The sequence below is a fragment of the Chlorella variabilis genome, assembly GCF_000147415.1.
Source record: "Chlorella variabilis unplaced genomic scaffold CHLNCscaffold_10, whole genome shotgun sequence".
Taxonomy (NCBI): Eukaryota; Viridiplantae; Chlorophyta; class Trebouxiophyceae; order Chlorellales; family Chlorellaceae; genus Chlorella; species Chlorella variabilis.
The window spans coordinates 1159582-1182408 of NW_005435078.1; the positions used below are offsets into that span (position 1 = coordinate 1159582).

Here is a 22827-nt window from a genome sequence, read left to right on the forward strand (position 1 = left end):
AAGCCCAGCCCCCTCACAGGTCAGGTCAGGACCACTCGCGGAAGCTGCTGCCGCCGCCCGCGCCCACCGCAACTCGCCCGTTGGCCGTGCCGTCTGCTGACGCGCGCCCCGACGCCTGCTGCCCAGCCCCAGAGGCCCGCCGGTGGCAGCTGTAGTGCGCCAACATGCCGGTAGGGAACACCACCAGCGCCGCGCTGCCGACCCTCTTGTAGCAGATGCTGCAGTTGCGTTCGGGCGTCAGCAGCACATGTCTGCGGTACAGGGGCGGGCAGGTGTCTTTGGAGGGCCGGGGTGAGACTAGAAAAAGTCACCAGAATCCAGCACCACTGGTGGCGCTTGGCCTGAGCAGCGGCAGCAGCGGGCAGGCTTCAGCAGCACCCGCTCCCACCCACCTCTGCCGCGCATCTGCCAGCTCGCCCAGCAGGCCCACATGCTCCGAGCGGCGCAGGTTGCGGGCCACCGCGGCGGTGCGCCGCCGCTCGCCCGCGCCCCACAGCGCTCCCTCCAGGAACGGCAGTGCGCTGGCCAGCGGCACCTGCGTGGGAACGAGCCAGGCACGTGGGCGGGCAGGCAGTCTGACAGTGCAGTGCAGTGCAGGCAGGCACGTGGGCAGGCAGGCAGTCTGACAGTGCAGTGCAGTGCAGGCAGGCACGTGGGCAGGCAGGCAGTCTGACAGTGTAGCGGGTGGGGCTGCTTGGAGGTGGCAACAAGAAAACGCAACGCGCGGATGTGCAAGAAGGAGTCTGGAGCCATGCGCGCCCGTACTCGCCTCTCCAGGTAGCAGGCTCAGCGCGTGCAGCGGCTGGATGGCGTCCCGCTTGCGGCTGAGCAGCCGCGCCACCTCGCCCCACACAGCGTGGTCTGGCGCGTGCTGCAGGGCAGTGGCAGGGCAGCGCAACAAGACAACCCTTCCTCCAACAGGTGCAGAGGCAAGGGCTGCAATACCCATACAGCAACATGGCCAGGCAGCTGCCTGCTTTGCGCAGGGGAGCAGCCCGACTCACCTCGACATGGTGGAAGGTGCCGCTGCTGTCCTCCTCTTCCAGCAGCACCTGCAGCAGGGGAAGGAGAGCGAATGGGGAGTGTGCCCTGTGTATGTGTGCTACCGGCAGGCTGTGGCGGGCCCTGGGAGTGCTGGCCAGCAGCCAGGTGGCCGGGCAGCGGTCTCTGCCCTCTATCCCATCTGCCAAGACTGGGGCAGCAACACTCACCTGCACCATGAGCAGATAAATGTCGGCTCCATCCTCGCTGTCGCCGCCGCTCCCCGCTGCCCGCTGCAGCTTGGTGGCAGGCACCCCTGCAGCATGCAAGTTGGTGCCGCTGCCGCTGTGGCCGCCGCCGCCAAACTGCAGGCTGCGAATGCTGCCGCTGCTGCCCCCCAGGCCGGCAATGCTGCTGGAAGCCCAGCCAGCAGGCGCCGCGCCGCCACTGCCTGCCGCGGCACTGGCGGCCTGGCGCTGCCACCGCAGCGCCGCGGCGAGCTCGGCATGCCGCTGCTCGCGCAGCTGCTGCTGCCGCCGCTGGTACACGCGGTCGCAGTATGCTTCCGCCGCCCCCAGCTGGCGCAGGCGGTGGATGTAGATTCGCAGCGCCTCGGTGTGCCTGCAGGCGCAGGGTGCAGCCGATCAGCAAGAAGGTTGGCAGGGGGCGGGAGGGGCAGGGGCGAGCGACACATGTGCGCAGCGAAGCCAGCAAAGCCATCCCAGGCAGGTGCAGGCCCCAGAGCCCACCTGCCCAACCGCTCCAGCAGCGCGGCGCGGATCTCCAGCATGCGATGCTGCGGTATCACCAGCAGCAGCGCCTCATAGTTGAGCCGGCAGCTGCTCAGAATCTGCGGGACAGGCAGGGCAACGGGCAGGCTTGCACGCCCTCTTGTCCAGCAGCATGACACAAACAAGGCGCTTCCGCATGTGGACATGGCACCCAGGAGCAGCAGGGGCTCCTGCACCAGGAGGGTGGCTTTGGAGCGCATCACGCCAGCCACCTACCAGCTGTTTCAGCTTGCCATACTCAGGCACCGCCGCCTCATCCACAACACCCTCCGCCGCCTCGCCAGCCACCTTAGCAGCGCCCTTGCCAGCCGGCTTGCCGGCCGCCTTGCCAGCGCCTGCCCCCTTGGCGGCGCCGATGGTACTGCTGGTACTGCGGGCAATGCGCTCCAGGTATATGCGTGCCAGCTCCTGCTCATAAACGGAGGGGTCAGCGGCGCCCGTGGCCAGCGCTGCTTCCAGATACAGGCCTGTGAAACGAAAGAGAGGGCAGGGGTGTTGGTTGGGCAGCGGGGTCAAGAAAGCGCAGGAAGCAGGGGGAGGTCAACGGCAAGTGCGAGGCCAGGCAAGCCCAGCTACTGCTTGAAGCGGGGAAGCAGGGTGCTGCGGGGCTGGGGGCCTTACCTGCCAGCTGTGGTGCGTAAGAGGTGAGCATGGGCAGCACCGCAGAGGGCGGCAGCGGCGGGTCCATGCTGCCAAACATCTCCAGCCCGGCGTCGGGGTCGGCTGCCAGCATCCACCTGCCCAGGAGGGAGGGGCAAGCAAGGTCAGGGGCAGCATCGAAACAAAGAGTCAAGAAGCAGCGAATTGCTGTTGATTTTGAGGCACCGCCCCCGCCCACCACCAACCAGGCTGCCAGGCTGCCGCGACTGCTTGCCACCAGACCAGCCGCTGACCAACGGCCAGCTGCCAGCCAGGCAGCTCAGCTCACTTGGCATGCGTGGAGATGAGGCCCAGGTCTCGCTCCCCCTCTGGCATGTGGCACACATACTTGACAGCTGCCCACACGCCAGGCAGGCCCCGCAGCTCTGCACACAGTGGCAGCGCAGGAGGCGGTCAGTAGGCTCCTGACAGAAGGGAGGAGGAGCAGGCAGGTCACCACTGCCCCCGCCCCGCCCCACCACCCGCGCTGCCCACCTGCCGCTGCGCCCTGCGGCGGTGACGGGAGCTGCTCCGGGCTCTGGCTCAGCGCGTGCAGCAGCTCAAGCGCCGCCGAGTGCCGGCCCTTGGTCTGCAGGCCGGCGTGGCGGGCATGCCGGGCACGTCGGCGGGCAGCGCTCGGGCCGAAGCTGGGGCTGCCCAGCGGCACAGGAACAAACACTAAGCAGAGCAGTACAGCAGTACATGATTGTACTGTGGCACATCCAGGCGGTACAGCCAGGCACCTGGTACAGCGCCACCAGCTCCGAGTAGCGCCCCGACCCCTTGAGCGCCGCCTCGCCCGCCTCCAGGTCCACGCAGTTTGGGCGATGCACAAACCTGCGGGTGGGGCAGGCCAGAGCGCGGGAGAGGTCAGGCAGGCCAGCCAGCAGCAACGGCACGGCCGGCGCCAGCTCGCAGCAGCTTGTCTTGGAATGGCAGATGGGATGGAGCTCGGCGGCGAGGCGGCCACTGGCGGCCCTCACCTCAGCAGCGCGCCGCTATCGGGCATGGCCAGCAGGGCCAGCAGCAGTGAGGTGTCCAGCAGGGCGGCGGTGGCGCTGCCCTCCAGCTGCTGCTGCACCATCACCGCCCGGGTGGAAGGGCTGGGGCCCATCTCAACCTCCACCTCCCCTGCGAGGCCTGCCACCGCCTGGGGCGTGTGCTGCTGCGAGCCGCCGCCGCCGCCGAGCAGCGTGGCCGGCCTAGCGGGGCTGGCCGCTGCCGCCGCCAGCCGGCTGCGGTGGCTGAGCAGGTAGGGCGTCACAACTTGCACCGCCGCCACAAACGCCTCCCCCTGAGGCTCCGCATCGGCTGCCTCCTCCAGCTCCTGCACCGCCTCTGCCGCCGCCTGCTCCCCTGCTTGCGAAGGCTCGCGAGTGCCCACTCCCTCGCCCGCAACAGCACTGGCAGCAGCAGCCTCTGCCGCGGCAGCAGCCTGCTCGGCGGCGGCGGCAGCCAGCAGCTTGGGCGGCGCCAGCGAGGGGAAGAGGCGCAGCAGGTGCAGCGGCCCCGCCAGCCCGCTCATGCCAAAGTGCAGCATGGCTTCCTCGTACTGCCCCTGCCTGCGGTACGGGTGTGGTGCAACAGGATTGCTCAGCATAAACCATAAACACAGGCATGGCCGGAATCGGAGGGGCTGACCCAGCTACCCGCGGGCGATACAGCAGGCGGAGCCAGCCCGTCCATGCAGGCGCCCCGGGCTACCCCAGTGCTGATTCCCTGCCATGCTGCACCTGAACAGCAGGCGGCCATAGCCCAGGTGTATGATGTCTTCCAGCTGCCGCCGCTCCTCAGCCTGCACATGCAGGTGGGCGGACAGGTGCGCTCAAGGGCAGAACAGATGGGGCGCGACGGTCGAGGCAGGGCAGGCTAGGCAGCAAGGGAGGCCTAAAGCGGCACGGCGTATATAGGACACAGCCGGCGGCGCCTGCTCCCATGGGAGGCGACTCGCTCGTGCAGCTCCTCCAACCAACCCTGCTCAGTCACCAGATGCTGGCCGCCCACCTGCTCCAGGGGGATGAGGGCTGCCATAGCCAGTGCCTCCTCGTGCTCTCCCAGGCCCAGCAGCTGCTCTGCTTGCCGCGCAAAGCTCACGGGGCGCAGCTGAAGAAGGGGCAGGGGGCGGCAGATGTGCCAGGGTGTGCGCGACAGCGCAGCATGCCAGGGATATAGCAGGGCCCTGCGGCCTCCAACAGCTCATGAGCTTTCCTCCTGCTGCTCCATCGCCCGCTCACCTGCTTGATAGCGCCCGTGCCCCGGCTGGCAAGGAAGAGCGAGCCATCCGCGGCGGCGGTGGGAGCCACCCCGCATGAGGTGGCGGCGGCCGGCAGCGCCAGCGCCAGCTGCTGCCACAGGTCTGCGGGCCGGGCGTCGACGCAGGGCGAAGGTTGAGAGGCAGGGGCACGATCGACCGGGGGAGCTGCACCACCCAACCCCCGGCAGCAGACACAGGCAGCTGCCAGTGCGAGAGGAACAGCTGGGCCCACGGCAAGCCAACAGCGGCGCCAGCCCCACCTGCGGCATTGAGCGGCTGCAGCAGGCGGGCCTCCACCCCTGCCTCCGACACCGCCACCGCGTACGGCTCGCTGACTGCCAGCACAGCGGGAGGTACCGCCCAGTCCACGGCGCCGCTGCCGCCGCCGCGCTTGGAGGGGCGGCCCTCTGGCCCGTACAGCACCCCGCTGCTGTCCCTGGCCAGCAGCACCTCTGCGGTGGTGGCAGCAGGGGCCAGCAGGCAAGGCAGCTTGGCACACAGAGTGCACAGCAGGAGTGGGAAGGGATCCTGGCCCGCTGCGAAGCCCGGCGGCAGGGCTGGGCGCTCACCCGTGGCAGACACAGGCACCATGCTGGCTGCGGGGCCCTTTGTGGTGAACAGGGGGGTCACGATGGCGGTGGCCACATCCACAGTCATGTACTCCCTGCAGCCGGCGACAGGGAGGGCACCCAGCCAGAGCCGGCTAAAGCGAGCCCCACAGCGGCAGCTGGAGGGCCTCCCTGGGTGTAGCACACGCAGGGCTGAAGAGGAACGCAGCGCCAGCTGCTGCCAGCAACCCGCACGAGCAGCAGGAGGTGCCGCAGCGGCGAGCGGCGGCGATGGCAGCTGCGGCGAGCGGCGGCGGCGCGCCTGCGGGCCAGTCCGACGTAGAGCGTGCCTCCCACCAGCTGCATGCAGGTGGGCGCGTCTGGGAAGTAAGCCTCCCGCTGGAACACAAACTCCAGGCCTTCATACTTGAACAGGGCCAGCCTGCAGGCGGGGCAGGCGGGACAGGCGGGACATTTTGGTGATGCCTGCAGCGTGACATGCCCCGTGTGCGGGTGGGGGCGTGGTACCACCCAAGCGGGTGCGAGGGGTTGGGAGAGGGAGAGGCGCCAGGCAGAGGCTGCCGCTGCCGCTCGGGCAGGGCGTGCCACCCGCCTCGCTGCCGCACCTCTTCTTGGTCACCACCGCCAGCGTGTCGCTGCCGCCGTGCCAGGCAAACAGGCTGGCGCCGCGGCTGCGCCCCGCCTGCGCCTTGAGCCGCAGGCCGGGCAGCACATAGGCGTTCACGCCATCGTCTGCAGGCGGGCAAGGGGGGGAGCAGGGGACAGGCCAGGACCCGCTGGGAAGCTGTGATGGCACTAGGACAAGGCAAGGGCAGCAGGCGTGTGCCCAGCCCACACTGACACATTGCGGTGGTGACATTCCCTCCCAGGGAGGGAATGATGCAGGCACCGCATCAAAACAGCAAGCCTGCTGTGCTCCCGCCGCCCAGCCACCAGTGCAGCACACCTGCCAGGCAGAGCAGCATGGAGCGCTCGCGTGCCACCTGCAGCTGCTTGATCTGGCCCTTGCCAAAGTTGCGCAGCGACTGCACCACGGCCCATGGCGGCGGCTGGCCTGGCGCCTGCTGCGCTGCCTGGGCCGCATCGGTGCCGGCGCTGGCACTCGAGCCATCGGCGTCGCTGGCTGCCAGGCTGCTGCTGCTGGGCACCCGCCGCCGCTGGGAGACTAGCAGCAGCGTGCCATCTGCAGCACCGAGAGCAGGGCAGCCAAGCCAAGCTGAGCTACGGCAGAACAGAAAGGTAAAAGCTCTGAGCATGTCCTGTGCAGTAGTCCTCGCACCCAGATGGCTACCTGTCAGGCCGACGAGCACATAGTGGCTCCACACTTCCAGGCACGCCACCCGCTTCTCCTCCAGCATATGCTCTAGCGTGAAGGCATCGATATGCCTGCCACCGGCCGCGCCCTGGCCGCCCCTGTTTGCCCCGCCACCGCCCTTGGCCGCCGCCGCCGCATCTCTCGCCATGCCGTCCGCGCCGCGGCCCAGCGCCCTGCGGTAGCTGTGCAGCTGCTAGTATAGTATGACCAACCCAGACACGAGCACCAAGCAAGCTGTAGTGGACGCCCCGGCGATCAGTCGAGGCCGCCGTCAGAAGTAAGCTGCCTTTGGATAGCCAATGGTGTCAGATGGGCACGATGCGGTCTTAATTTGCGTCTGTTTCGGCGAGACGGCGGAAAAAAGATGCCCGCTCCCATGGGCCCTCTGCTGCCCTCTGCGCGCCTTGCTCGTCTGTTTGTGGACGTCGCAGTTCTCCGATCAGCCCCTTTTCCCGTTTGGTTGGTCCTGAGGCCCCTTGTTGACAAACCTCCCACTCAGGCCTGGCCACCTCCCCACAGCCCCACGCCCCGCCACACGCTCCGTTAGGCAGCACATCACACATGGCTTGCATGCAGGCTGCAATTTGTGGCGCCACCCGGAGCGCTGTGGCCGGGGCGCTCAGGCCCTGCGGCAGCGGCGGCGCCTTTGGCGGAGGACGCTCCCTGCTGGCGGCACCCTCCTTCAGCCACCATAAGCTGTCGGGGAGGCACCACACAGCCGCAGCGCTGAGCCGACGTGAGCTTCTGGGCAGCTCTGCCGCTGCTGCTGTGGTGCTGCCACCGCTGACGGCGCAGGGAGCGACCACTGGCGGCACGGCAGGCGTGGCAACAGCTTCTGCGGCAGCAGTGGCACCTGCAGCAGGCGTGCAGCAGCGGGAGCTGACTACAGAGATCGATTCATACGGCGTTGAGCGCCTGGCCCTGCAGCCTGAAGGTGCGATGAAGCAGCATGTGTGGCCAGGTCGTGAAGCAGTGTGACAAGGCCACAAGGCCCAGTCCTGTGGATGCGTGCCCCCGTGCCTCTGCCTGCAAAAGAGCCGCCTCAGCTCACAGCCTGCTGCACCTGACTCCCTGTGGCCTTGCCCCATGTGCAGGCTGGAACAGCTGGGGGTGGCGCGGTCAGAATGTCAACTGGCTGTCAGGTGCCGCTGTGGAGGGGTGCCGGGTTGTCAAAGCGCTGGCTGCACGCGCACCATGCCTCTGGCTGAACGCCCCGTGAGGGGCCTGCCCAGCTCTCCGTTGACCTGGCGCCTGCCCTCCCTGGCGTGCAGCGGGCGACAGCGGGCCGGTGGTGCTGCTGATCCACGGGTTCGGCGCCAGCGTATACCACTGGCGGTACAATGTGCCGCAGCTGTCCAAGCACTGCCGCGTGTATGCGCTTGACTGCCTGGGTGAGGCGCCAGCAGAGCGGGGGCGCTCGGCGCTGCATGCGGCATGCTGAAGGGGCGCTCAACTGCCGGCTGTCTGCTGGCGTGCTTGCCACAGTCGTCGTCTGCCGGGCCGGCATGGCCTGCAGGTTTTGGGTGGAGCAGCAAGCCGGTCGTGGAGTATGATGGCTATGAGCTGTGGACCGAGCAGATTTCGGGTGCGGCATCGGCTCTGCTGTGCTGGGTGCCGTCAACTACAGAGGGCCTGCCTTGTATGTGCGCCCCAGGCTTCAAGGAGGCAGCCATCCCGCTGCCGTCTTGCCCTGCAGACTTCATTCGGGATGTGATTGGCGGCGACGAGCGCGTCGTGCTGGTGGGCAACAGCCTGGGCGGGTACAACGCGCTGGAAACGGCAGCGCGCCAGCCAGACCTGGTCAGGTGGGTGGTTGAGTGCAGCTGAATGAAGGGCAGCAAGGATGCGCATGTGTCATGCAAGCACCACCAGCCCTCGCAGCCTGCATGCGCCCCGAACTTGGCTTCAACAGTGCGGTGCTGGGCTGGCGCTGCAGGGGCGTGGTGCTGCTGAATGCGGCGGGGCGGTTTGACGAGGATGGGGCGGAGGAGGGCGCTGCTGTAGCCACAGAGGAGCAGCAGAGCCTGTGGAGCCGCGTGGCAGAGCAAGGTGGGGGACGGCCTCCTGCCCTTGCCTAGCCCGTGCTGGGCTGTGTGCCCAGGGTGTTAGCCTCAGGGCCCAAACTCAAACGGTGGCTTCCAGCCGCCGAAGTCCGCGTTTTTCTCAACCTGTGCCTGCCTGCCTCCCCGCCCGTTTACCTGCACACCCCGGCTGCAGTCACCGCCTCTGTCAAGCGCAGCGTCGTGTTTGCATCCTTCATCTTCACCAAGCAGCCCGCCCGCATCCGCCAGGTGTTAAATCAGGTACGTGTGGGCAACGCGCTTCCACCCCACTGTGTGTGCTGTTTGCTCTGTGCATGCAAACCGCCCATTCCTACCCTGGCGCAGGTCTACGAGTCGCCCGCCCATGTGGACGACGACCTCGTCCGCAGCATCTCCCTGCCCGCCCAGGACCCCAACGGCCCCGAAGTGAGGCTTGCCTGGGCTTGCTGGTGGGTTCCCATGCTGCTGATTGGGGCCCGGGCTTGCAATGCGCTGCGCAATCCAGCCTGGCGGTTGCAAGGCTCCCAAATGCCACAAGGGAAAGGGAGACGGCTCACTGGCTGCTGATGGCTGTGCGGCTGGGTCGCCCCCCCTTCCCCGCCCTGCAGGTCTTTTACCGCGTCATCACCGCGCGCGGTGAGCGCCGCTGTTTGGCATGTTGTGTAGGGCTGTGGCTGTGGTGCCCTGCAAGCTGCCAAGCAGGCTGCCACACCAGCATCTCATTATGTGGTGCTGTGTGGCTGGCATCCCCTGCCTGGCCTACAGGCCAAGCCATGAATCGCCTGCTGGCAAAGCTGAGCAACATGCCGCTGTTCCTGCTATGGGGCGAAAAGGTGGGGTGGTGTACTGTCTGTGTTGCTGGATGGGACGCAGGGCTCTGACCATGCAGCATTGCACCTCGATGCTGGCTGCACCAAGCTGCTGCTGCATTGGGTGCTGTTGCAGGATCCCTGGTGCGTGCCCGCCCGCGCCACCCAGATCCAGCGCTACTACCCCGCCGCCAAGCGCACCGACATCGTCAGGCAAGCCGCCCACATCAAGCCCGCCCGCCGGCATGCCTGCCTGACAGGCTGGCAGGGCTTGATGTGCATGGCCAGCCTGCATGGGTAGCAGGTCGGCAGCCATTCTTGGGCTTGGAGCCATCCGTAGCTGCCATACACGAGTCCCACCGCCGCACCGTGGTTCTGTGCCTGCCTGCAGTGGTCATAGCCCGCACGACGACCACCCCGAGCTGGTCAACAAGGAGCTGCTGGGCTGGCTGGCCGAGCTGCCCTGATGCTGGACCCAAAACTCAACGCCGCATTTTTCTTCCTATTTTTTCATGGATTGATGATCTTGCACCTGACAATTTGATTTGATTGACCATTTTCTGTTTTGTTTTCTGTGAATGACGCCAGCTGGCTTGTTTCACCGAGGGCGGGAGCTGGGGCGGCAGCCAGCGGCGCCTTCTAGCGGCGGCTGGGGGCGCCTTGGCCCAGGAGCTCTGTCGGCCTGGTACCGATCGCTTCCAATCGAACGAGTGCATGCCTGCAATTGAATTAAATTGTCTGCAAGCCACCAATCGGTCACCTTCCTGTCAGTGCACTGGTACTCTTCGTCACGTAGCCACACACCACACCCCTCTTCCTTGCTTCCTGGTTCACACATTTCCCTCCCAGTTGCTGCCAACTCTCCCCAAGTGCTCTGCCGGACCCCCCAGCGCTGAATGGAGGTCGCCGCGCCGCTACAGGCCCGAGAACTCACTCTGCGCTACGAGGCGGTGATCGCAAAAGGCTGGGAACTGCTGGCGCTTTCAGCAGGTGCGTTTGCCGGGTGCCTGAGGCCCCGCCGCCGAAACAAATCGGTTTCGTGGCCAGCCGCGTTTTCGATGAGGCAGCCGGTTGCGCTGCTCCACGAGGCTCTGGCGGCCCTGGCGCATGTCGTGCACACTCTCACAAGCGCCGCCGCGCCGTCTGGGCTGCAGGAGCCGGCGTGGACCCCGCGGCGGTCGCCGCCTTGGACTTCACCACGACGGCGTCTCAGCCGTCCCCACGCAGCGCATTGACTGATGCTCTTGCCGGCGAGCGCCATGCGTGCCCCGGCTCCCCAGCATCCCCCTCGAGCCCCGCGGCACCCTCCTCCAGCTCTGCGCCTCGCAAGAGTGCGCTGACAGACGCGTTGAAGCGGGCGGGCCTTGCCGGCACGCCGGCGCCCGCCTGCAGCTGAGCTGCGCACCCGCTGCAGCTGCGCTGTGCAGCGGCACCCCACCCCGCCGCCCACACGAATAATGTAGGATTGCGGCCGGCTTTCTGGTCACTCAGCCAGAGGCAGCAGCGAGAAGCCGCGAAACGACGAAACTGACGCACACCCTGCTGGATTGATAATTGCACAGCTAGGATCACTTTTCCCCTCCCTGCCCACTAGGAAAATGCTACCACTGCTAGTTTGCCTAGCCAGTCCGTTGATGCGCTTGCTAGGCCTTCTGTAGTTTTGCCCAACAGGCCAGGCCAGTTCCCCTCCCTCTCTCTTTGCTCTGCTGCCGCCGCAATGCGCGCGGCTCTCGGTACCTTTTATGCATCCATTCGTCTACCCCGCATGCCTACATTTTCTTTGAACTTTTCATCTTCCGCATTTGCTACGCGCCCCCATGTTTCCGCAGCGCCAACGACATTCCAGGCCTGCCGCGGGAACCAGCATTTTAATTGCCCACTCTGCTTGCCTTGCAATCCACATCCTTCTCCGCAAGTTTGCCCCCCCCCCCCCACCCACCCCCCCTTTGATTGACGCATGCCCGGCGCGCCCTTTCCCCTTGGGCGCCTGCCCCCATGCTCATCCAACATGCTGCCGCCTCAGTCGGCCCCCAATGCACGAGCCGTTTGTACAGCGCAACTCGTTTGCGGCCGCTCCTTGCTGCGCTGCCTGCTAGCATAAGTTTTCCGGCCGCCCCTTGCCAAGCCCGTTTTCCCGATGGGGATCCACACACTCTGTAGGGCATCATGTCAGCGCCCAAGGTCTCTGTTGTTATTTCATGACGTCCCACGATTTTGCCTGCCCATCGAGCGAGCCGAGCAGACTTTCCGCCTGTAAAACCAAGGCGCCAATGCTTCAGGGGCCGGCGAGGTGCAGGCGTGGTGCAGTGGCAGGGGCGCCGGCGCTTGGGATGGAGACGGCAGAGCAGGGTGGTTGCACAAAGCCAACGCCCACTCACTAAGCAGGACAGGGAATGGCTCCTGATGAGGTGTGGGCGCCCCTGCTGTTGCTGCTGGCGCTGCTTCTGGCATCACTGACATGCCAATGGGCATGGGAGCTGGGCGCATCCACCCCCGCAGCACCTCTGGGACCTCAGGAGCGTGGCGGGCTGGTTCGACACGCACGGTCGACCATGGCACTGCCGGTTCCGCGGAGGGGTCGCCACCTGGTGGCAGCTGCCGGCAAAACACACGGTCTGAGTCTGACAGGAGCGCGACAAGTCCACCATGCATTGCCTCGCTGCTGCATTACCCTCGATTTCTGCTACTCTTCCCAGCCTCCCGAGCCGCTCTACACCGAGTTATCACTGCCACCAGAGCAACCTCAGTATGGCGACGGTCGACGAGAAGTTTCTCCAGCTGGCCGCTGCGAATGTCATCGAGAGGGGCCTGGAGCTGTTGCAGGAGCAGTGCGCAGGTGCGGGTGGGCCAGGCACCCGGAATGGGCCGCCGGAGCTTGAAAACGGCGGCGCCTCCAGCCCCTCCCTCCCCCGCGCTGAAATTGTGGAGTCCTCTGTGCAGCCCCTGAGGCGCTGGCCGCTGCCACCACCACGCCGCCAGCTGCAAGCGACCCCGCCACCACCTGCGCCCGAAGCGCGCCTGCGGCACGAAGCAGCGCGGCAGCCGTGCTTGGCAGTGTGGCAGCCAGCGTTGTGGCTGCTGTGGATGCCATGCAGTCTGGAAGCCAGTCGGACATCGTGGTGGAGCCCGTGGAGGTGGAGCCGTGCAGCCCGCAGGGCAGCGCCCTGACCAGCGCCTTCACCCTGCTGCGCCAGGTGCGCCCACGCCGCGCCCACGCCGCCACACCGGCATCTCTTCCTCCTGCCAGCAAGCCTCTGCTCCCTGCTGCCCCTGCCCTTGGCACCGGAGACATCTCTCTCTGATTCCCGCCTGTACTGCATGCCGCCCATGCCGTGCAGACGTCAGCAGACCTGGCAGCCGAGGCAGCGGCAATGGCGGCCGCGGTGGCCCAGGAGCTGGCGCAGCAGCATGAGGCCACCCTGACTGCTCTCAACCTGCCGGCCAGCTGATCTAGCTGGGCCACTGGAGTGTCGTCTGGCCGCCCAGCCCAGAGCCACCAGTGGTCAGCAAGCGTAGGAGCAGCGAGAGAGAAGAGAGCGAGACAGCTAATGTGATACAGCCCAAGGATCCAGCCAGCCAGTCACCCTACCCTTAGTTTCAACGATTCCCAGCCCCGTCACTCCATCTGTTCTTGTTCTGTCAGGTGCGGTGGTGGTAAGTGGCACAGGCACGCCTCTACCTGCCCGTCACTGCACCCCCACACGCACCCACCCAGGCCCCTGTGCCATGGTGCCTTGTTTCATCTCGGAGCCCCCTTGTGCATACCGAGCGCCTATGAATGCATTCCTTTGTACCAAACGGCGCAGTGCTGCTCTGTCCCTATTCCCATTTTCCAGCACAATGTTTTGACGTATTTCACCCTTATCCATCCACCCAGCGTACTTACTTTCATTCAGCCCTGCTCCTCTGCTCAAGTAACAGGCGCCTGAACGCCAGCTGCTCTGGCACTATCGTGTGTCTGCCATCACATTGCTCTGTGTTGGTCCACCCCTTCTGCCGGTTAGCAGTAACAATCCAAACAGTGTGAATTCATATACTTTCTGACGTCAGCGACGCGAAGGGGCTGCATGGGACCTGTGGAGGAAAGTGCCGGGTGCTTTAAGGGTGTGACTGTGCAGCCGAGCTGGCCGGCCCACATCCCGAGGCGCACACCCGCACCGACAGTGCAGCCTTGGGGGCCCGAGGCAGTCCACCTGGTGAAGGCCCAGGTGCAGGTGGAGTCAAGCCAATGAGCAGAGGCAGCAAAGGGTGAAAAGCCAAGCCAGTTGTTCCTCCCACATCGCAGCGGCAGGGTTCAAGAAGGAAGGTAAGTTCATCGAGTATAACTTATTATTCCACCTGGAATTTACTTGCACAGAAGAGTGGGACTTGCTGGTACATTCCGTTCAGGGGGTGAGGTGGACATGGGGGCGGCGGGGGGGCGCCGGCGGGTGGCCCCAGCGGGTGGCGGGGCAGCTTGGGACTTTCGGGTGGTCCCCCCCTTGCTGCGCTTGTGGGACCCATCGCAACCCATGCCGCGATACATGTCGTCGCAGCGCCCTTCAGACAACGGAAACAGAGTCAATTTGGTGGGCGCCGCTTTCTTGCCGGCGGTGCCTACCACAACCCCGTGGCCGCCTTGGGCGTACTGATCCGCGGCGCGCTGCACTCTTCGACGAGCTGGGCCGAAATGCACGTCTCTGGGGCTGCGTTCTGCAGGCCTGCAACTCGGGGGGCCGCCAGCGGGGGTTTGCTTGCCGGCTCGTGGGGGCCAGGGAGCGCCCATTCACGGCGAGGCTGCGATGAAGTCAATCGAAGAAGATCTAGCAGCAGGCAGCAGCGCGGCAGGCAACAGCGCCGTTATAGCAGCGCCGGCGAGCGGCAGAGTGAACGGCCCCGCCGGCCACGCTCCGCCGGGTGAGCCTGCACTGATGCAGCATCTGGCTTTCTGATAGTGTGATGACAAGTGTGTGCTTTGATATTGGTGTCAACCAAGGCAAGGTCGCATGCATGCGCTGCGGCGCAAGCAATTTTGCATTCTCCCTTGCATGCACTGCAGCCCCAACGATACGCCGCTGCGCGATGGCAACCGCGACAGGCTGATGGGCCTGCTGACAGAACGGTGCGTTGCGACACGATGCCCATCTCTCTTGTGCTACCGCCTGCTGCCTCAAACATGCCAGCTTGCACCAGTTTCCACTCCACGAGCCAGCCAGCCTGCCATCATGACAGCTAGCTGGACCACGCCTTCATGGCGTCCAACAGCTTGTCCAGACGCGCACCCTCCCCTCCCCTCCCTGCACGCAGTGCCGCCAAGACGCTGCTGTTCTACTTCACGGAGCTCAACCCCACGCTCATGCAGTGGCTGGAGTACTACATGCAGCAGAACCCCATCCCCAGGGTGGGTGGGGCGGCGGTCCTGGGGAGCGCGATGTATTGCGCCAATCAAGCAGGCCGTTACTGCTCCAGCATGAAGTCCAGGGCGCTCTGCCGACACGGCAGCGCCATGCGGGCTGCAACCTCCATGTGCTGTGCATTGTCCAGGCCGCTCCGCTCGACCCTGCCTGCCCTGCCCGCGCTGCTGCGCTGTGCAGGAGGGCAGCTGGGACGACGTGAGCGGCGAGAACTTTCTGCGCAAGCTGCTGAGCATGCCAGTGGCGCAGACGCAGTGGGACTTCTATGGTGGGGGCCAGCCCCGCGCGCTGCCGCGTCATGCCCAGGCCGCGCTGTTGCCAGGCTGCCCCATCCATGCCAGCGCGTTGTGAAAGAGTGTGTGTGCTGCATCCTCGGCTGGCTGGCTGGCTGCAGGCCGTGACAAGATGTTCTCCAAGTCGTCGCCGCTGGGAGTCGACCCCCGCAACATCGCGCAGGTGGGCGCAGGAGGGCATGGGCAAGGCTGCGGCGTCAAGGGCTGCGGCTGTTCTGGCCAACAAAGGCTCGTGCACACCCCGCCTGTGCTCCTGGCCCTGCTGCCCTGCAGCGCATCATGGAGATCCGGAGCCAGATAGCCAAGGAGTGGATAGAGGAGCTGAAGCAGGTGGGCAGGGGCTGGTGGAGCCTGCACGGCAGCATGAGCTGTGATGTTGTGACCAGCGCGAAGGGCAGGTCACAGGCCCCTGTTTTCGCGGTGGTTGGCGGCTGCCCCTCCTCACCCTCCTGGCCGAGCCATCCACACCCTCCTATGCTGCGCCTGCCTGCTGCCAGGTGTCCGAGGAGAATGCCATTCTGATGCGTGAGACCGTCACCACTAGCTTCGTGCTGGCAAACCTTGCGGTGGTGGACCCGTCACAGGTGGGTTGTGGGCCATGGAGGAGCGGGATGGAGGAGGCATTCAACCAGCCTGGCATGGCCACCAGCTGCCTGGTTGTCTTGGTTGGGCGATGGGCAGCAGTTGGTGCCCACGATGCTTCTGCGGGCCGCTGCCCCAATGCGTGCAGGCACATGACGGCACGCATCCGGAGCTGGTGCACCCCGACTTTGCCAAGGACGACGAGTAACGGTGGCCATGTGAGCACCCTCGTATCTATCTCCTTCTCCCCAGCTGTACTCCTTCTCCACACCCGCTGCGTACCAACAACCCTACATTTTCGACAGGCGCAGCGGCACATGTATTCTTTTCCTGCTAGCCAATTTGCACCCTCTCCAGACAGTTTTGCAAGGTTCCCTGGCCATACCTGCCCCGACCCTGCTCTACCTTTGCTGACTCGCCCCCCTGCTCCACATGATACATTTGACATCGTCTGCACTAAATTTTCTGTTTTGCCGCTGGCACTGTGTGACATACCTCGACTTCATGCTTCCCCACGGCAGCAAGCGGCACGCAGCAAGCGGCACTTATGTGCAGTGCATTGTGGAAGGGGGATTGTGCACAAACGGATGTACCGGTGGACAGCAGTTCCATGCATTGCAGCATGGCCAATGATATGGTTGGATGGCGGCCTCGAGCTGAAGGGTCTTCCCAACGCGGCGGTGAGGGCTGCCTCGTCATTGCCGCCGCCAGCCGCCGCTGACATGTGTTGTGCTGCCTGCTCCTGGTGAACCTGCGGCCTGCATTCAGCGCTGTGCATCCACTGTGCATTGTGAATTCAAGTGTCTTTGTTGCTCGGCCGGCCGGTGCCCGCAACTTTGGGCTTGAGCAGCCCGTCCTCCAGGGTTCAGACTGCCCGAAAGCCTGCTGGAGGCAATCGGCGTGTGCCTACCAGGTTGCCGCGACGTCTAGCGCGAATGCCCTAACTCTGGCTGGGACGGCGGGCACACGGAGCGCCAATGGGGCGAGCACAGGCTACCTGGGCGGCAATGGGGCGCGCGCCCGCGACCTTGGCCTTGTGCTGCGCCGCCGTGTACCTGCTGCTGGCGGCGGGCGGGGCGGCGGCGCAGCAGCTGACGCCGTTCCAGGGCCGCAATGCGCCGCCCGAGGGCGGCGTGGACGTGTACGTGTCTGCCATTGTCGACCACCTCATCGAGGTGGATGACAGCAAGTACAAGTTCCAGGTTGGTGAGCCGGTCGGGTGCTGCGGCCACACAGGCAGGTGTGTGTGATCCTCCTCCTCCACCGCGCCTGCTCACCCGCGTGGCCCGCTGCTGGGGCGCAGGCGGTGATGTACATGCTGCTGACGTGGCAGGACGAGCGCGCCGCCGCCGCCGTCAACGCCTCCACCAAGGCCGCCCAGTCGGCGGACTATAACAACGGCGACGGTTGCGCCTACCCCTGCACCACAATCTACGCCTGGGACAGGAACCCCAACGCCATCAACCTCTGGTAGGTGGGCCGCCTCGAGGAAGGGGGGCAGGGAGAGGGACACGCCGCGGCGGGCGTGGGCTGCCCTGCCCCTGCCCTGCCCTGGCCCTGTGAGTCGCCCACCCGCCCGCCCCGCCTTGCCCCAACCTCCTGCAGCTGCGACCTTGTCTTCCTCCCGCACTTTGAGTTCATCAATGTGGTGGGCTTCTCCCAGGACCGCGTGGTGCGCTACGGCGTGCGGCTGGGCGAGAACAACTCGGTGGCCTGGTGGCAACACATCCAGGTGACTGCGAGGGGAGCAGGGCATGAGGCCTGGTCGAGCCAGCCAGCCACCAGCCAGCATGCATGCACACGTGTGAATGCCGGCCTGCTGGCCGAGCAGCCTAGACCTGCCAGTTGCTTGCGCTGTTGCTGGCAGGCGCAAGCTGGAAGCGAGCCCCGCACGTGTGCCCACCCCTCCCATCATGCCCCCCCACCCACCCCACGCCTGTGGCAGGGCGAGTTCTACACCCCCATGTCGTTTCGGGCCTTCCCCTTTGACAAGCAGTACCTCAACATCCAGATCCAGTACGGGAACAAGTACCCCGAGGACCCGGTCAACATCATCCCCAGCGGTGAGGGCAGCCATGTATACCTGTCTGAAAGAGAGGCGAAGCGGGAAGCGGCAGCCCGGCGTGGGGAACCCCTGGCAATGGGCAGCCGCCGACCGGTTTCCTTGTTGCCTCTCCCGTTGCCGCAGCCAGCGGCACACAGCTCTACACCCCTGCCACGGGCGACGAGCTGAGCGGGTGGACGGTGACGGGCCTGTCGATGCGCACCTACGACCTGGAAACCCAGAACCTGGTCCGCTCAGGTGGTGAGCCGGCGCCGCCTGGGTGGGGCCCCAGGCGGTGTGTGCGTGTGTGTGTGCGCACGCGCCTGTGTTTGTGCGTGCCTGCTTGCCTGCCCCGCATCTATTCCCAGCCTGTCTCCTGCACCAGCCAGCGGTGCGCCTGGGCGGGATGCCCCCACCACTGCACGCCACACCCCAGCTGGCCGCCGCCGCCGCCGCGTGCCTTGCAGGCAGCTCGTATAGCGCCCCAGGGGACCCGTACCCCATCAACCCCTCCGACCCCAACCAAGAAGCGTTTGAGGGGTTTCTGTGGCAGGTGGGCGCGCGGCTGCGACCTTCTGCCCGCCCGCCGACCACATGGCGCTGCATGGCTGGCGGGCATGTTGTGCCCTCCCACCCGCCTGCCTGGCTGCCTGCCTGCGTGTGGCGAGGGCCTCTGGGCTGGCCTGATCCCGCCGCTGCCGCGCTGCAGCACGGGATCGACATCTTTATCGAGGTGGAGCGCATCTCCCTCTATTATGTCATCACCGCAATGTGGGTGACGGGGGTGGCACAGGCGCACGAAAAAACATCTCGAGCGCCCTGTCACTGCTCTCCCTCCGGCTGCCCTCGCTGCCATGGCTGCGTGCTGCCACACCGCCGCGCCACCCTGCCGTCGCTGCGCGCCCTGCTGCCACCCCGCGCAGCATGCCCATCTACATCAACACCTGCCTGAGCCTGCTTGTCTTCTCCGTCAACCCCCGCCACCTGGACACGCGGCTGGGCATCGTGGTGACGCTGTTCCTGTGAGGGCCGGGCCGCGCCGCGGTATGCCGAAACTGGGGTGCAGGCTGCCTGTCCGGGTGTGGCCGGTCGTCTTCCGAGTGGTTGGCGACACCTCGGCGTGCTCCCTCCCGCGCCAATGTATGCCCCATGCCCCTCCCATGCGCAGGAGCCTGACCGCCCTGCAGTTTGTGCTCGCTGTGGGCCTGCCCTCCAGCGCCACCGTGGTGCCCACGCAGCAACTCATCATCGTGAGCCGCCGTCCGGCCCTGTGCCCCTGCTTGCAGCCTTGGGCGGACCCCTTGCTTGCTAGCATACATGCCGGGGAAGGCGTCACCTGGTTGCGCCACCTGGCCAAGCCGCTGCTGCCGCTCCCGCTGCCTGCCCTCGCAGGTGGCCTACTGCATCCTGGCCGGCATCGGCGTGTTCAGCATCCTGACCTTCTGGATGGTGCAGCTGCACCGCAGCAGCGAGCGGCAGCGGCGGCTGAAGCTAGCCAAGCGGCAGTTCACCCGGCGCTGGGCCTCGGTGTCTCAGAGCCTGGGCATCGCTGCCGCAGCGGTGGCCGCGATGCAGCAGCGGGAGGCCAGCGGCAACGGCAGCTCGGCCGGCTTGAGGCGGCGCAAGTCGCGGCAGCAGCAGCAGGAGCAGCAGCAGCAGCAGGAGGAGCACGAGGAGGAGGTGGAGGTGCGGCTACCCAGCGCGCTCCGAGTCAGCTTTGCGGCAGCAGCGTCGGCACACGTGGCCGCCACCGGCGAGCAGCCTGCCGGGGCAGCGCCGTCCGCCATCCACGTCTCACCCTTTGCGTCTGGGCAGCCCGTGGCGGTGGAGGCGGTCGGCGCGCCACAGCTGGTGGCAACACACTCGTCTGCTGATGGCGCTCGCACGGGAGGTGCGCTGCGGCAGTCACATTGGGTGCACGCTCTGCGCTGCCTGCAGCCCAAATGTCCCTGGGCAGGAGCTGCACGCCAGTGCCGCACTGATCGGCTACCTCGCCTGCCGCTCCTGGCCTGCAGGCATGGGCGTGTATGCGGTTAGCAGCGGCAGCAGCGGCGGCGGCCAGGACAGTGACGCGGGCAGCCACGGCACCTTTGCCAGCGGCAGCCCACGCGGCAGCGGCCTGAGGGTGCCGGAGGAGGAAGGGCAGCCGGCGGCGGTGGACGTGGAAGACGGCGGCGGCCTGCTGCAGCCGCCGGGCTGGCTGCGCCGGGCGTGCTGCGGGTGGCGGGGAGGGGCGGGTGGCGGCAAGGCAGCCGGCGCGGCAGGCGCCGGCGCCAGCTCCCCGCCCAAGAAGCCTGGCTGGCTCAGGCTGCAGTGGATCAAGCTCAAGCTAATGAAGGAGGAGATGCGGCGCAGCCAGGACTATGCCATGTACTGCGCGCTGAGGATCGACCGCGGGTGGGGCCAGGAGCCCTGCGGCTTGCGTGCTGCACTTAGAACTCCGGCCGGCTGCGTCTTTCCTTCGGGCGAGACGGCGGGTCTCAAGTGCTGCACAGCGTGCTGCACAGCCCGGGCTCGGCGCCGCTCCGCTGCGCCGTCCGCCGCACACGCTGCCCTTGACGCGTGCCCCTGCCGGCCCGCCGCCCATGCAGCATCTTCTGGACGACCATGGTGGGCTTCAACATCGCGGTGGTCCTCATCTTTGCCATCCAGGCCGGCTACGACCCTGAACCCATGATCCCCTGAGCTGTGTGGGCTGTGGGCCCCAGCTCCCCTGCACAGCGCGCCACCAGCTGGCCCACCACGCATCCTTGGAGTTGCCACCCCTATTCTTTCCTGCCTCGATTCATTCATTCACCATTCATCGCTCAGCTCAGAACTGCGCCCTCACGCCAAGTGTGCTGAATTTTTGACATTGTGGCAGCTGAAATTATGCAATGAGAAAGGGAGGGTTAAGCCAGGCCAGTTGCAAAAGGAGGGGTACCATTCACTCAACCAGGGCAGAACAAAGGGTTACGTGAATGGCGATGGCAGTGCTCAAGTGTGGGGGCTGACAGAGAGAGCAAAGAATCGGAGGGCGCGTCAACCGCCGTGCTCATCTGTTCTTGCGCCCGGTAGCGCCCTCGCCGCCGTTGCTGCCCTTGGGCAGCGTGGGCGGATCTGGCGGCGAAGGCGTCCTGGGAAGCGCCCCGTTGGCTGCTCCATTGCTGCCGCCGTGCTGCGCGGCAGCTGCGCCACGTACCGGCGGCGCCCCGGGGTCTGCCCCCACCTTGTAACGCTTGGCGGGGTCGATGCGGGCGCTCATGTGCGACGCCGCGTCGCTGCCGTGCTGCAGGGCGCTCCTGCAGGCGCGCGGCGCACACCGGCGGCAGAGGTCAGGCGGGGATAGGCTCGCAGCCGGGCTCCAGCCAGCCGCGTGACGCCGCACCACGCCCCGGCCGCCACGCCGGGGGGGCCTCCTCCTCCTCCTTTGCCTCCCCCTCCCCCTCCTCCTCCCGAAGCCTGCCTGCACCTGAGCACGCGCAGGATGCCGCGCATCCACAGCAGCTGCATGGCGTACAGCAGGGTGAGCAGCAGGCTGTACACGAGGTGGATGGCCCAAAAGTCCTCCACAGCATATGGCACCTCGTGCCTGCACGGGGGGGAGGCAGGCAGGCAGGCAGGCACTTAAACAGGCAGGTAGGGGGGGCCTCAACACAGCCCCGACCACGGCAGCGCGCTGCAGCGACGGGAGCCATGCCTGCCCTGGCTGAAGAAGGCCGGGTCAGTGTCTATGGCGCAGCAAGCAGCACTTGGCCCTCCACCTGCCACAGCACCAGCCAGCAGCAGCAGGCAGCGCCCCGGCTGCTGCGGGGGCTCCCCTCCCAAGCGCCTCACCTGCAGTCCAGCCAGGTGACCTTGAGCACCGCCCAGGGCACCAGCAGGATGCGGGAGAGGAAGAAGATGAGGGCGAAGATCATGAAGCCGCCGATCTTCAGGGGCCCCAGGCTCAGCTGGTTGCAGATCTTGGCCAGGTGCAGCAGCGGGTTGCTCATGGCAAAAGTGCCCAGCACCACGGTGCCGAGCCGCGTCAGGTTGGTGACTGCGGGGTGCGGGGGCGGGCGGGCGGGCAGGGGCGGGTGGGTGGGCAGGCTGCACAGCCAGGCGTCGATCACAGAGGGAGGCCCGCGAGCGGCGGCGCGTTGGTGGGAGGCAGGCCTACGCAGCTGCCCTACGCCCCCATGCCCTGCGCGGCGGCCCGCCCCGCCGCCGCCCCACGCACCGTAAGAGATGACGATGAGGGTGAGGGAGGCGGCGTGGTGGATGAGCATGTCGCGCCCGTCTGGCAGGCCGTACCGCAGCACCGGCTTGAGCAGCATGTGCAGGTACCATGCCAGCTCCAGCTGATAGTACCGTCGTACCTCGGGCTCGGTGGGCAGGTTGGGCCACCCCACCAGGCAGGTGGAGGTGTTGAGGAACCAGCAGCCGCCGTTCCTGGGCAGGAAGGTGTGCAGGCGAGGTGTGGTGGTTGGGGAGAGGCATCGGCTGCCGCAGGCAGCAGGCGGCGCTGCAGGCCTGCTGGCGTTGCACGGAACAACAACCCCACGCCTGCCCCAGCCCGCTCCCCACTCACTTGCGCAGCAAGACGTGCATCGACATCCCCAGCATCACCAGGTTGCCAGCCGTGACCCACACCTCCTCAAGCAGGCGGCTGCCGTCGCGGTGGTGGGCATCGGTGCCCCGCCTCTCCGCCAGCCGCTGGGTGGGCCTCCGCAGCAGCGCATTGAAGGTGAAGCGCGCGACGACCAGCAGCGTCAGCAAACTGCAGGCACGGCAGGCCGGGGGGAGGTGCCTCAGCTGACGGTTTGAAGGGCGGTTGGCGACGAGCTGGCGGTGGGAGACGGCAGGCCACACTTGCGGTGGGGGCGGTACATGAAAGACTTGCAGGCCACCGCTGTGCACCCCACTGCGGTATGGCACACAGCCAGACAGCGCTGCAATGCGGCCTTAAAGACGGCCAGCAGGAGCCCAGGCCAAAGTGTCGGCGGCGGCGGGCAGGGGCAGGACGGGCGGCGCCAGGCAGCGGCGATGGGGCGCACCAGCCAGCGGCGCCCACTTCCCACTCCCAGCCGTCGTGAGAGAATAAGACCGGATCCAGAACATACTCTGGGCGGTCGCGGCCGCTCAGAAGCCAGG

At 66.6% G+C, this 22827-nt stretch overlaps 6 protein-coding genes across 6 annotated transcripts; 4 read left to right on the forward strand and 2 right to left on the reverse strand.

The window, feature by feature from the left end:
• Window positions 1-25: 25 nt before the first annotated feature.
• Window positions 26-6697, reverse strand: CHLNCDRAFT_134018 (hypothetical protein; the record flags this gene model as incomplete). Its single annotated transcript, XM_005847755.1, has 21 exons — window positions 26-251; window positions 393-535; window positions 842-871; window positions 1005-1052; window positions 1212-1602; window positions 1731-1831; window positions 1989-2239; window positions 2394-2509; window positions 2701-2797; window positions 2907-3000; window positions 3155-3248; window positions 3395-3973; window positions 4145-4206; window positions 4416-4514; window positions 4646-4767; window positions 4926-5117; window positions 5235-5325; window positions 5571-5655; window positions 5840-5966; window positions 6181-6417; window positions 6526-6697. 21 exons carry the CDS (start codon window positions 6695-6697, stop codon window positions 26-28), a joined length of 3357 nt encoding a protein of 1118 aa, XP_005847817.1.
• Window positions 6698-7119: 422 nt separating this feature from the next.
• On the forward strand, window positions 7120-9867 carry CHLNCDRAFT_134019 (hypothetical protein; the record flags this gene model as incomplete). Its single annotated transcript, XM_005847591.1, has 12 exons — window positions 7120-7483; window positions 7644-7691; window positions 7821-7940; window positions 8066-8134; window positions 8246-8354; window positions 8486-8598; window positions 8767-8852; window positions 8937-9017; window positions 9200-9227; window positions 9357-9424; window positions 9570-9676; window positions 9792-9867. 12 exons carry the CDS (start codon window positions 7120-7122, stop codon window positions 9865-9867), a joined length of 1269 nt encoding a protein of 422 aa, XP_005847653.1.
• A 429-nt stretch (window positions 9868-10296) lies between these two features.
• Window positions 10297-10796, forward strand: CHLNCDRAFT_134020 (expressed protein; the record flags this gene model as incomplete). The annotated part of the gene is made up of 2 exons (XM_005847592.1): window positions 10297-10390; window positions 10555-10796. 2 exons carry the CDS (start codon window positions 10297-10299, stop codon window positions 10794-10796), a joined length of 336 nt encoding a protein of 111 aa, XP_005847654.1.
• A 3385-nt stretch (window positions 10797-14181) lies between these two features.
• On the forward strand, window positions 14182-15876 carry CHLNCDRAFT_134022 (hypothetical protein; the record flags this gene model as incomplete). The annotated part of the gene is made up of 8 exons (XM_005847593.1): window positions 14182-14186; window positions 14439-14501; window positions 14687-14780; window positions 14974-15061; window positions 15188-15249; window positions 15360-15416; window positions 15584-15670; window positions 15817-15876. 8 exons carry the CDS (start codon window positions 14182-14184, stop codon window positions 15874-15876), a joined length of 516 nt encoding a protein of 171 aa, XP_005847655.1.
• Window positions 15877-16675: 799 nt separating this feature from the next.
• On the forward strand, window positions 16676-19835 carry CHLNCDRAFT_52372 (hypothetical protein; the record flags this gene model as incomplete). Its single annotated transcript, XM_005847594.1, has 11 exons — window positions 16676-16870; window positions 16972-17138; window positions 17274-17400; window positions 17614-17731; window positions 17857-17973; window positions 18180-18265; window positions 18422-18483; window positions 18636-18734; window positions 18881-18962; window positions 19105-19563; window positions 19728-19835. 11 exons carry the CDS (start codon window positions 16676-16678, stop codon window positions 19833-19835), a joined length of 1620 nt encoding a protein of 539 aa, XP_005847656.1.
• A 911-nt stretch (window positions 19836-20746) lies between these two features.
• CHLNCDRAFT_52373 (hypothetical protein) lies at window positions 20747-22364 on the reverse strand (the record flags this gene model as incomplete). The annotated part of the gene is made up of 5 exons (XM_005847756.1): window positions 20747-20993; window positions 21164-21283; window positions 21529-21733; window positions 21914-22125; window positions 22327-22364. The coding sequence occupies 5 exons, from the start codon at window positions 22362-22364 to the stop codon at window positions 20747-20749; spliced, it is 822 nt and encodes a 273-aa protein (XP_005847818.1).
• Between the last annotated feature and the right edge of the window lie 463 nt (window positions 22365-22827).